The sequence below is a fragment of the Varroa jacobsoni genome, unplaced genomic scaffold (assembly GCF_002532875.2).
Source record: "Varroa jacobsoni isolate VJ856 unplaced genomic scaffold, vjacob_1.0 scaffold_844, whole genome shotgun sequence".
NCBI lineage: Eukaryota > Metazoa > Arthropoda > Arachnida > Mesostigmata > Varroidae > Varroa > Varroa jacobsoni.
Genome location: NW_019213746.1, coordinates 91057 through 103558, shown reverse-complemented (window position 1 = coordinate 103558; position 12502 = coordinate 91057). Strand labels below are relative to the sequence as shown.

The 12502-nt window shown below is 38.8% G+C and overlaps 3 protein-coding genes across 9 annotated transcripts in view; 1 reads left to right on the top strand and 2 right to left on the bottom strand.

Annotated features, from left to right (window-relative positions):
* Positions 1-3340: 3340 nt before the first annotated feature.
* LOC111264302 (protein saal1) lies at positions 3341-8006 on the bottom strand. 4 transcript variants are annotated; one of them, XM_022840071.2, is made up of 9 exons: positions 7940-8006; positions 7235-7515; positions 6854-6975; positions 6535-6642; positions 6237-6400; positions 5262-5440; positions 4740-4863; positions 3990-4252; positions 3341-3669 (listed from the first exon to the last, which is right to left on the bottom strand). In XM_022840071.2, exons 2-9 carry the CDS (start codon positions 7245-7247, stop codon positions 3518-3520), a joined length of 1125 nt encoding a protein of 374 aa, XP_022695806.1. In that variant the 5' UTR covers positions 7248-7515; positions 7940-8006; the 3' UTR covers positions 3341-3517. The 4 variants fall into 4 exon arrangements, with proteins under 4 accessions (XP_022695806.1, XP_022695808.1, XP_022695805.1 ...); XM_022840073.2 differs by having other exon boundaries at positions 7235-7313; positions 7940-7958; XM_022840070.2 differs by lacking the exon at positions 7940-8006 and adding an exon at positions 7676-7783.
* Positions 8007-8086: 80 nt separating this feature from the next.
* Positions 8087-10342, top strand: Cox11 (Cytochrome c oxidase copper chaperone COX11). Of its 2 annotated transcripts, none has more exons than XM_086970029.1 (4): positions 8087-8639; positions 8998-9128; positions 9443-9644; positions 10001-10342. In XM_086970029.1, the coding sequence occupies exons 1-4, from the start codon at positions 8415-8417 to the stop codon at positions 10184-10186; spliced, it is 744 nt and encodes a 247-aa protein (XP_086826155.1). In that variant the 5' UTR covers positions 8087-8414; the 3' UTR covers positions 10187-10342. The 2 variants fall into 2 exon arrangements, with proteins under 2 accessions (XP_086826155.1, XP_022695809.1); XM_022840074.2 differs by having other exon boundaries at positions 8094-8639; positions 9997-10342.
* Positions 10343-10725: 383 nt separating this feature from the next.
* The window catches only part of LOC111264301 (tRNA (carboxymethyluridine(34)-5-O)-methyltransferase alkbh8), a 5624-nt gene continuing 3847 nt past the window's right edge, over positions 10726-12502 (bottom strand). For all 3 annotated transcript variants that reach the window (XM_086970028.1, XM_022840067.2, XM_022840068.2), the window contains exons 8-10: positions 12217-12435; positions 11462-11947; positions 10726-11215 (exon numbers count right to left, since the gene is read on the bottom strand). In XM_086970028.1, coding sequence (XP_086826154.1) covers positions 10976-11215; positions 11462-11947; positions 12217-12435 — 945 coding nt within the window. In that variant the 3' untranslated portion in view covers positions 10726-10975. The remainder of the gene's footprint in view (positions 11216-11461; positions 11948-12216; positions 12436-12502) is intronic.

Below are 12502 nucleotides of genomic sequence, written 5' to 3'. Positions count from 1 at the left end.
AACTGCGCAGAAGTGATCCAGTTCAGACAGACCAAAGTAGAGGCAAGTGTTTCTTGAAGATTTGAGCAGAGCTTCATGAAAGGGATGGTAATAAACGACCTAATTATTTCCAATGTATCACATGATTTTATTTTTAAGCTTTTTGTATTTCACGCAGCTTGTATTGAAGATATGAGTACAATTAGCGACGCATGAATTTCAAACAAAAAATGTATCGCTGTGCCAGTATGACATGGCAAATGAAATTCTCAGGACGAGCACATAAGAAGGCACACATGTTCCGTTTTAATATACCAGCAATTTATTAACAATTCAATATGATGTATACTTTATCAACAGAAATCACCAAGATAAATAATAGTAATGCATTTGTGACAAGGAAAGCAATAAAATGACATTAAAAAAGAGCTAAATCTCAGAACCAACGTCAATTTTTTCCTAAAAATATAAAATTATAGTGCAAAAGCGATGATAGTAGGAAGAATATATATATATATTTAGATTTCTATGTGTCAAGCCGTGCCTATGCTTACAAGTTTTATCTCCGAAGGCGCCATGTCTACATTTTTGTATGTGCCAGCTACCAATCTCATTATCTTCTGTTTAGAACATACTCAGATCAAACAAGATATTAAGTCCTACCGTATCATCCGTTTTGAAACTGGACTAGAAATCATTCGCTTGAACAGTTTCGACGAAACTTCTCCTCCACCAATCTGATTATATCTCATCGCTATTTTGATGCAAATATTTCCAGCTTTGAAATGTTTATACAGTGGTCTCATAGCTCATTGGGTCTGTAATTTAATTAGGCTGTCTGCGAACCGGTCTAGTGTATAGCATCTGGTCGACTGGCTTGGCCTGTGTGGTCCGGAGGTATGGCCGCCTAAAACGACACTGTTACTAATGGAATCCAGTGGCATTAATCCTGTCTATTTGTGCGGCTGGCCGGCTAATGTTTTGTTGCTGCGAATCAATGTGTCCTCATGTAAGACGTGTTCGCTTAGACCGGGCCCGTAAAGTTATGTTGTCGGCCTGTTTCGCTAGTCTTGTTCGCAGTAAGCCGCGATCTGGGAGTTCTCCTCCGGGGGTCGTTCACTAACCACCAGCGTTGATGCTCAGCGAAAGTCGGCAGTTTCATCGTCGGTGGCCTTTTCTGGTAGTGCACCCTCCTACCTACTGAAGCAATTGATTATTCGTTTACGGGCTGTGCCCACATCGATAGACCCGCTTCGATGCGATGACACGTCGGTGGCATGCTATCCTGCGTCACACTCTTTGTATATATATACATATATATATATATATATATGTGTATGTGTATGATGACCGTAATCGAAAGCAAAAAGTCGTGAATCTACCGAACTGTGTTAGTATAGTACTATTTGTAGCAGAGCTTTAATTTGCTGTAGAAATTCAGAGAGGCTGAAGAGATATACATAAATTATATGGAAAAAAACGTGTTTTATAATATATTTATATGGCATTCACTTTATGCCATGTATATTTTGGCCAGAGCGAAAAACCGCATTCGGTGAGACGAAACCACTGAGATTGTGATCATGCATCGCCCACAGACGGTGCTAACACATTGCAAAATCATGATAGTTATTCAAATAATATGGATTATATAAATATATATGCAGCATATCATGGATATGTCAGTCTACATTTTTAATTAACCTACAAGCCCTTGTTTTCATCGGCTTGAAAGGAAAAGCCATGTCATCATAATCGCTGAGTACTCATTCAAGACACTCTGCTGGGTGACTTTTCAGACATACGTAGGTTTTCGGCCATTTTCTTCGCTCTCGAATGGCGAACCAGTAACCAACAGGAAGTCAATCTAATCGGTGAGTACGGCTTTCTTCGCTTACCCACTCTTTTCAACAACGTTGGAGGTCCATCTGAGCTAAACTATCCGTAGCACCCATCGCTGTGTGTGGTCCCAGGATATAACCTTCTGTGGTCCATTCACTTTGCCAGTTCTGACTTTGTCGGACTGATTTCTCACTTTTAGTCGACGCCGCAACGCGCGTTTATTCGAATTGTTTTAACTTGTGGAGGTACCGTTTCATCAGTGCTCGCTGCAGTTGCCAGGTCGTTGGTGGTCCACTTCTACGAGAACATTTATTTGATCAGAAGCCAATAACAGCAGCGACAACCGCCCAGATAGACAGCCGTTAATAACAGCTTGATAGAAATCTCTGATGCTTAGTGCCCGCTTCAGTCAGTCAATGGCGAAGGAAACCCCATGACGCGAACTGTAAAATCATAGTTTTTATATATGCGCCTCCGTATCGTTTGACGTCTATTTTAAAGGTATTGTCAATTGACATGGCTTTCGCGTTAGCGTTGCAGATAGTGTACTATTTGAGCTGCGTCACGTAAAAAAAGGTTACATTTTGAACGGATATTACGAGCTAGCTTTTTGTATTAAATATGAATTCGTCCTCAAAATGTCTATATTTGTGGATATGGCACATTGTGATGGAATGGTTGTACTAAAGGGCACGGTAGACGTCAACTGCGTCACCAACACTGACCCAGCAGGTGGACCTTTTCTATAAACGATTTGTCCACGGTAAAAAAGCTACGGTTAATTACTTTGTCGGTGAATAATTTGTTTGTCACCCATAGCAATTAGATATGACTATACCGAACGAATGGAAATAAACAATACACTTCTCTACTTTGATATTAAAACGACTTATGAACTTGTTTTAGGAAGTCAAGATAACGAAATACTTTTTTTTTGCACGAAATTACATTTCCATCATTTTGTTACCTTTTTCTTCTAATCATCACAACTATAGGTAGAATCTACTCGAATGATGCGCTATTTTTAAAAAAAAAAGTAATCAAATTTGCCTAACTTGGAAGAAGAACAATAATGGACGAAAAGAATGAAAATAGAAGTAAATATACGTGTTACTTCCCAAGATGATTTTATGAGATCATATGGTTAGTTAAACTGGTGATTAAAAAATCCCGGGAATTCGAGCAACTAGTGGAAGCTCTATGCGCGTTTCTGCAAATTAATGTAAGAGGCGAACACGTTTTTGCTCAAGGCTCTGACGTGACCGTTACTGTTCTACTAATGTGTGGGTACTTAGGTTCGGAACTCTTACATTTTGGAGTCGTGAGATATCAGACAAAATCGAGCGCCTTTTAAGTGTCGCTCCAAGCGCTTTTTTGTTTTTCAGCGCTTACTGAGTAACATTATTGTCCTCAACTAAAGCTAAGGTTTACCTTACAGACCTCCGTAGGTTCTCCTGAAGACTGTACCTCCTTTTTTATTACCTCTTGAATATCATAACTTGTTTAATATCAGTGGAAATTAAATTGAAAAAAAAAAGTTTTATTACCACTACAAAGTTTGTTCCATCTAAGTAAGTTTTATGGCCACAATTTCAACATACTGAAGTTAATTTGTGTGTATGGCAGGAGAATAAAGGTAACGCATCAGTATACTTTGAATATTCCAAGAGTAGAGCACATATGTACATAGTATTTATTAACGCGTAACTCCTCGAGTGAGTACTCGAAGAGAATCTTTTAGCATGGTCCTATATTCGATGTTTTGTGGAGATCGTCTGATTTGCTCAGGTGGAGGCGAGTTCTCCAATTCGTGTAAGATACTGAACGAACTGTCACTAACTGCCGAATCTATGAAAATTAAAACACGCCAAGAAAGAACGCTTATGTAAGTTAATTTAATAATGCTCATATACCCTAATTACCGTTAATTACAGAATTGTAAAACGGAAAATCCTATTAGAGAGGTGTGCACCTATTACATATGTCCATAGACACATATTGATACACGTTAAATCCGGTAGATCAGCACCAAAAAACAATGAAAGCACAATAAATATGATATAAATATTTATAAAATAATAAAACCTAAATATTTATTTAATCGATAGTCTCGATTATTTGAATGAGCCGCACACTTGTTTAATTAGATAACTAACAGATCAACAAACCGTCAAATAGAAGATGGCGTCCTTTATCTGAGAGATTTGCTAGAAAGCAGAACGGTAGACAAAGAAGCTGAAAGCGGCGAGTTTCCGAATCCTCTTCGATGTTTTCGTCAGTACCGGCTGCCGAATCTTGTAAACACGATAAAAAGGCCTTCAGAAGGCCGCCCAGATCCTCGACGCAGGGCTCAAGTAGAGGGGCAAATTGTGTTTCGCACTCGAGGTTATATAAGATGTGCCAGTAATCTTCTAGAACGGCACACTCTGTCCTGTATTTAATGTGTGAAAGCCATTGAGTAATCAATGCAAGTAATCTAAATAAGCTAATGTGAAAACTCAGGCTCACGAACATGAAACGCGACAAATAAAAAATCTGTCGATGCGTAGGACTTACACTGGAAAAATGTTCTAGAGTCTATGGGAAGAATACATGATAAAGACAACTGGGAGAAATACATGCATTAGCACTGAGCGTACGTGGCTGGAATCTCTAAAAAACAAAAAAAAATAACTAAATATGCTGCGTTTGGGGCAGTTGGTGAGCGCGAATGCCCTTATAATTGGTAAATGCAATAATCAGCATTAAGGATGACTCTCAATAAACGACGTTGGTATTTTCCAATAAATACGCTTTTTTAGCTTGGACACTTTGAGGACAAGCTGGGAAAATAAACACCTGCAAAACGCGATTTTGTTCTACCTATGTGTCTTTGTACTTTGTCTTCGCTTTATCAGAAGGGCGACTCAATTACTTACAGCATTTGCATCGCTGCAGAGCTCAGGGCTCGAACGAAATCTACATTAGCCAATGCAGCGCTCACCTCCGGATGAGCATCGCAAAGTCGATCTACTAACTTCAAGGTAGAACTCACCAGATCTCCTAGAAAAATCAAAAATTAATTAGGAGGAAGTTTTGAAACCCAACGAAAAATATATACGTCCCATAATTAACATTATTTTTATCAATAAGGCTTCTAATTTGATTATAAAATTGTCTGTTGTGAAATAAACCAACTTTTGATATAACCAAAATAGCACATAAAACTCTCTCTGTTTGAGTAAAGCTAGCATTTGCGAAATATACTAAAAACGTTCGTTCGACAGTTTTCTAGCGATTCTATGAAATATGAACTGAACTATCTCGACAGATTTTCGTCTATCATAGTTAAGGAAAACGTCGAGAAAGTAGTTGCTATTAGACAATTTCATAGTACCAAGCGTAAATGTCCAGCTGTTAAATTAAACAGTAATATTGATAATATATGACAAAGTCTGAACCATTGAGTGAGTTCAGAAGGATCGTCTGTAGATGGTCTACGGTCGGGGCAAGGTTTTCGCGTATCTGTTCAATCCAAAGGGGTCCTGTCGACGGATGCGCGAGACAAGTCCGCAGCAACCGAGATAACTGAAGGAGAGCGGGCGCGTCGGTACTACCCAAAAGCCAGAGGCAAACGCGGCTAAAAATCCAGAAATAAACATTGACCGCAATCATCATTATACGCTAGGCGCTATATAGCTGCGCACGTATATATAGCACTATTGCAGCTATCCACTACGTACTCTAAAGAACATACGATTCATAGAGTAATACAGTACAACCTAAACAACTTTAAAAATGTCTTGCAGCTTTACGTCCGGTACTGGAGATTGTTGAGAGTTACTTCAGCTATATAGCTTTCAGCACGGAATGCAGTGTATGTCTATGACCAGTTATAAATCTAAAACACCTCACGTGTCCTCAAATTTAGCAGGCAAACATGACAAAGTTGCACCATCACAGTTCACTGTACATTTGTGCAATTTCTCCAGAATGTATTGGTACAGGCTACCGCCTCAGATAAACTTAATTGGATAACGGTTACTGACATAATTGGAAAAAGACACATGTTTTTCACTAAGAATAATACACAATTTTTTCAGGAAACTGCTTATACCGCACAGAAAATCCATCCGACTAGCACAAAAAAAGATTACATAATATACACTATACCCGTTACTTTCTAAATTTTTTTCTTTTACAGCTGCAATAAACTTACAGAATATTAATATCAGGCTAGTTTTGGAAAACTAAGATTTTTTTTCTCTTTTTTATTCTGTCTAGCCTAATTATTTCCTCTGATCACAATTATTTTCGTGCTGAAATTGACTTCATTATGCGATTTGAAGGGTACAGGTCTTTGTCATAAACAGTATAAGTAAAATTGTAATTAATGGAGTGTTAATATAATTCGCCGGTGATTGGTTTAGCCTTACATCAGTGAATCTGTCTTGCTAACTTGAAGACACGTCTCCTCGAATGTGCACATGTTGGCTAATATACCCAAAAGTATCTCAAGAAGTCGGGGTGCTTTTGTCGACCCCATTAGCTGTACAAACATTTCTGATGCATGGAACTCCTCCAGAAAAGCCGACACTTCCTATGCAAAGGGATGCAGTTGAAAAAAGACAAATTAGCCGAATAAAGAAAGGCAAGAAATATTTAATAAATACAACGGTGCAACGTTTCATCTTTGCCATAATAATGATGATTCCCTTCTGTTGCGTAATGTACCTGGTTGGCAGACATGTCCCAAAGTGTACAAAGCTGCTGTTCCAAATCCTCGCTAATATTTCCCATCTCCTCAGCGCCATCCTCACTTAAACATTCGCTTTCCACTTGCTGAAATGGACCCAGCATGTTCAAAGTCAGACGAAAATCGTACAAACTAAATTTGCGTTTTGAAAACAATTTATGCAGGTAATGACAATAAGGACATCACATACTGCTGTCATTCGAACAACTTTGATATAATCAATTTTGCGTTATGTATTCTCTCGTTTTAGTGGCATTTTGCTGTAATTAGTAACTGTATTATCGACTGCCGGTACACCTTAATAGCATCGAGCAGGCACTGAAATAGCCAGCACTTCGAGAAGATCGTATTTCCAATGCTCGTTGACGTTTCGCCTGATAAAGCGGTCCTGGCGTCCGGTGGGGGTGATGGATTTCGGTCTGGAAAAACCAACTCAAAGGTTAGCGTCGTCAGGAACCACGATGAGGTATATGAAGCAAGTCCTGTTCTCAAACAGTCCAATATGCTGCGCGTGTACGATATCCCTCTGTACTCTTGTACTTAGCACGGTTAACTGCTAAAAGCAAGCCGTCTGAAGTGATACCTAACGATTTTAGCATTATATGTAAAACATGGGAGAAGTTTTTTAGCACAGAAACTTACAGTCAGTGGTAAAACTACCGTATAGCGAATACAAACCTTGGTACTCCATACTGATTCTAGCAGTTTTTCAATTCGGCGACTTCATGGCCTCTGGACAGGACACTTATTTAATCCCCTGATAAGACACGACTACATTAAACGTTCACTCCAGCAGAGGCAATGATCGACTTTCGAAAAAACGGGCCAGTTTTACCACACGCTTTTAACTCATTTGTTGACAAGCGTCACGCGCGATCGTTAACGATTCGGCAAAGTTGTGCTCGTAATAAGGTGTTGCTTCACTAAGAATATAAAGCTACTTCTCACTGGACTCGATCCTAAAGGCGGAATAAAACAAAAAGTAGACAAAAATCCAAAATTTCAGAAGTCACCTAAAAAAAAATAACAAAAGCGAGCCCAAGATCTTCCATTTAAAGCTGCCGGAACTGTTTTTCACAAATTATTCAATGCTGCCAAGCATGCATTGCTAAAGCATACCCTTTATCCGATTCACGCACAAAAATTATCCCTTAATAATAAGTGTGTTTTTAACACAGTTAGATTCGGGCGCTTTGTCACCGGAACAAGATCAGCTGATTGCCAAGCCAACATCGACACTCTCATGGAGCACGAACACGCGTACTTCGTGGTGCTACCAGCTGAGATAAGTATCTGGTATCCAGCAAACCAATATATTTTGGACGAGAAATTATTCAATCAATGGAGAGCCGCTCTATCCACAATAGGAGCTTTTATAATTACCGAATAAGACAGAATTTGTTTTCAAGGGTTTTTGTCTGCCATGTGCAATTATTTACTTCGTTGAACTGACGCTCTGAGGCAGCGGCGGCGGCGTCGTCTGCATAGTGACTGTACTGGGTCAAGTGGTGTTCGAAACGTTCGAACTATGGGAACGACGCATCATTAATAGATAAACATAAAACAGCCCAGCGGTAAATCTCGACAAATCAGCATTTTGGTGTCCTTAATGTATACCTACTGTCTATCGAAAAATGTTGAATCCTGAACGACTGTTAATGCCCCAAATGCATAACTAATGAAAGGGTTTCGCGGAAACAACATCATGGGATCTGAGGCACTTGGCTAAAGATGTGTCCTACAATTAAACTTGGACAGTGAACAGCGTACTTTGGTTAACAGTGAATTATGCGTGTAAAAATGCTTTGAAAGCGGTATACATTTACAAGCTTAAATTAACATCGAACAAAGCTTGGTTATGGCTTTGCTTTCGAAGTTATGTTCTACACGGAGCTGTCGGAGCTTCCGAGCTAGGACGACCGTACTTAATTTGTACTTGCGTCGGAGCTTGAGCATCGGAAATGACAAGTTCGAGAGATGGAATTTCCGAAATCGGACCACAATTTACTATACAAGCTCAGTTATATTCCTTGTCAGTGGCCTGAGTTATGCCGCAGTTCCACTCTACAGAATATTCTGTTCGGTAGGTTTTCAGAAGTTAGTTACATAGCAAATTTTCTTTCAGCAGGCATGTGGGCAGTGAAAACTCAAGACAAAATACAAACAAAACATTGATTTAATAAAAAAAGGTTTCAGCGAAGTGTGTACGTGGGTGATTGTAAAATCTTTGTTCGTCCGAAATTTAAAGGTGATAATTATACTTTTCTCGTTTACACCTGACCTTACGACTGCATTAGCATGGGAAAAACATAGTTCACATGTCAACAACATAAACCAGCTAACTGTATGCAGCAAGTACTACATTAAATAGACTTTCAGCTACGACAAAATGCGTTACGCTCATAATCTATCATATACGTTTTCAACTGCGCCGGTTTCAGCAAAGTGGACTAGGAGGACAAGCAACACTTTTAGGAGACAATGATCCCTCGAAGAAAGTTGCAGAAATGAATGTCGTTCCCCATCGGGAAATTAAAGTCAACTTTCAAGCAGACACTGCGTCCGGAATGAAGTACTATCTTTAGACGAACATATAATAAATGTACTTTTTAGATTAACCCACTGAAGGGAAGTGATTCCATAAATTTTTCACATGTATTTACTAGACAATTTTTAGAATAATATATGTGATTCTAATACTAAAATAATATGAAAGCGTAATAAATTGTGTTTCCGCTGCACAAGTTTCGTAGAGCACAGTTATACGAGGTGTGAAATTAATTCACTGTAAATTTAGGCTAAGAAGTATTTTTTTACTTTTACTTCTGTTCCGACACCTTGCTATTTTGACAAAGCAATAATAACAGAGATCTGCATTTTGTCTAGGTGGAGCTTCCGACCGCAGCAATCTGCAGTACACGTCCGTCCCGGTGAGACTGCACTAGCATTTTATTCCGCAAAAAATCCGTATGATGAACCCATTGATGGAATCGCTACATATAACGTACTGCCCTTTGAAGCTGGCAAGTACTTTAACAAGATTCAGTGTTTCTGCTTTGAGGAGCAACGTCTTAATCCAAATGAAGAGGTGAAGATGCATTTCTGTATTTATTAAACGACTACAAAATTACCATTGAAATTTTACTGACTAACAAAAACCTATTTTTGGTTCCTTATTTAAAAAGATGTTGTGCTTAGACTCTTTTTCCCATTATTTCATTCTTTTACGTATTTCATTTGCTGTAATTTGTTAAACTGCTGTTAAATTAACAAAAAAATTTGTTAAACGTACTTGAAGGGGTAAACTTTGACAACGCTTTAGTGGATGCGGCTCTATTAACTGTTCAAAAAATGTTTCTTCCTGTTTTATTTTTTTCTCACGTATTAAATAAGTCACAACGCAATGCACTTTATTGTTGACTGCTGGGACTCGATTTCAGGTAGATATGCCCGTGTTCTTTTACATCGACCCGGACTATGCTGAAGATCCAGGACTGGAAAATATCAATGATATCACACTTTCGTATACTTTCTTCCAAAGTAAGCCTGGGTTTAAACTGCCTATACCCAGAACAGGCTAGTGACACAGCAACGGAATCACAACGTGACATGTTGTTGAAACTGTTGTAAATTAGGCCTTTACATCCGATTAAAGGAAGCCGGTTAAGTCGCGTGGACCGTGTACTTTGGGTTAATTTCTGTTTCAAGCAACGCATTATTGTGCATATAGCTTTAGAACAGAATATAAATACAAAATATAACATGTTAAGCTTGAGCCCTAGAAAACTATTGTTTTTTTTTAACAGCCAAGTAATATATAAGAGAGTTTCTAGGCGTCGTATTTCCATGCCAGGACATATGAATATTGACTCCATTAATGTCGTAAAAATATTAATTAAAAATGTCGATTGTAAGTTTACCAGTAAACGTATAATAACTAAAGAAGGTGTAATATATATAAAAAGTAGGTCAAATAAGTAATATACATAAAAAGACCACACGATTGTATACAGGTAACACAGAAATATCTAGTTTTTCTGAAAAAAGACTTACCTTTTACTTAAACTAGTAGAATGGTATTTTCATCTTGACAATCAGTTCTCGGTGAAAAAGCATTACACTTTTCATCTATTAATATGAAATATCAATAGATTGTGAAATATCCTTAATGAGCAAAGACTATGTACACGCTTTATTTAATGCAAAAGTACAGTAACTGAAAAATAGTGTACGTAATGTCTCGAAATGTATGTAACTTGTAGCGTTGTCAACATGATAACCTCTCCACTAAGCAACTCCTATTATAATTGTTCGTTACGATAATTCTCAACAACGGCATCCAGCTTGAGTAGTTGCTTATGAGTAAGGCAAAGTTTCTGAGTAGAAATAATTTGGGATTACAGCATTGAATGTATGGCGCTAGCGTTTGACAAGAACGACACACCAATTACCCTCATCGTAATACTCTTTTTCAATTACTACAACAGGCGCTTCGTTTTCTTCGTTATTAATTAGCTCCACCAAGGATTGTAGTTCACCCTCACGGAAGATATGATAGAATCGGTGCTTAACTTGCCCTTCCGAGACCTTAGTCCACGGGACTAGAACATCTGGTCCTGCAGTAAAATCGCGGCGGTTTGTATGCACTGGAATACTCAGCTACACAGATAAGACAATAATCGAACAAGAAAGTTATTTTCAGAAAAAAAAAAAGTAGTATCTACATACCGTTGCCACCGCCAGGTTATCAAATGTAGCATAAACATGATGACAAAATACACAATGTCTACGGCGCCACGCCCCAACTTTATTTCAAAATTGATATTTGAAGAAATCAGTATAAAATAAATCGGATTTGACGTCTTATATACCGACTACACTCGAGTTTACGAGTTCGGTATTTACCTTCGTATCTCCAACTTGGACGAGTGCCGTCTTACTTGCACGGAATCCGTTGGACAGTATTTCTGGGTCGGAAGAACCCTTCATTGACTTTAACCCACTGCACATAGGAGTATAGTCTTCGCCAGTGCTTCCCTGTCCTGCAACAGCATTTTCCATGTTTAATTCAATTGGCGGGCCTGTACATTTTGTTTTTCTACTTGAATTCGCCGGCGGTTCTGTTAGCCTTTGCTCATTGACATTTTCTGTCTTTGCGATTTTCGGGGTGAATGATTCTTTAAGATATTTCGACTGAAATCCTGTATATCGCTGCTCCTTGGCCCATACATAAACCAGAATTTTTCCTCCGGACCGGACTAGCTGAATCAGTCGACTTAAACCTTCCCGACGACGCTCATAGTTAGCCAAGTGGTGCAGCACCGCGATGCAAATAGCAGCGTCAAATGTTCCCGCCCGAAGCGGCTGTTGTAAACAGTCTATTAACGCCACCTTTAATCAGCAAGCATTGCATCGAATTAGTAATAACATCGTAGTGAAGACATGCTCATTATTATCTTCTTTAAGCAGGCAATAGATTCTCTTTGCTGACTATTCTGTTAGCCGCATCCTTAGAAAACGCGTTCAAACACTTGCAACGGCTCATAGCGAGACATATGTAATACAATATACGTGTATGTAAAATATAGCACATGAATAGTCGAATTAATTTTATGCTAGATTCTGCTGTTTATTCCATTTAATGATAGCGCCAAGAATACCTCGAGCTTTCTTTGGCGGCAGATGTCGAGCAAACCGACACTACGATCGGAGCCAAGAAACACAAGATCGGATCTCCCTTCGACACGCATGTTCTTTCCATTACCGCATCCGATATCAGCCACAAGTGACCCCCTTGGAAGAGATTGTAGAAATTCGACCACTCGTGGCCATTGCGCATACCGCGTTCCACTGAAATGCTTCGCAATATCATCATACACCTGAAAGTTTATGGGAATTTCATGAAGTTCGACGAAAATTTAACAACCAAACACACAATATATATAC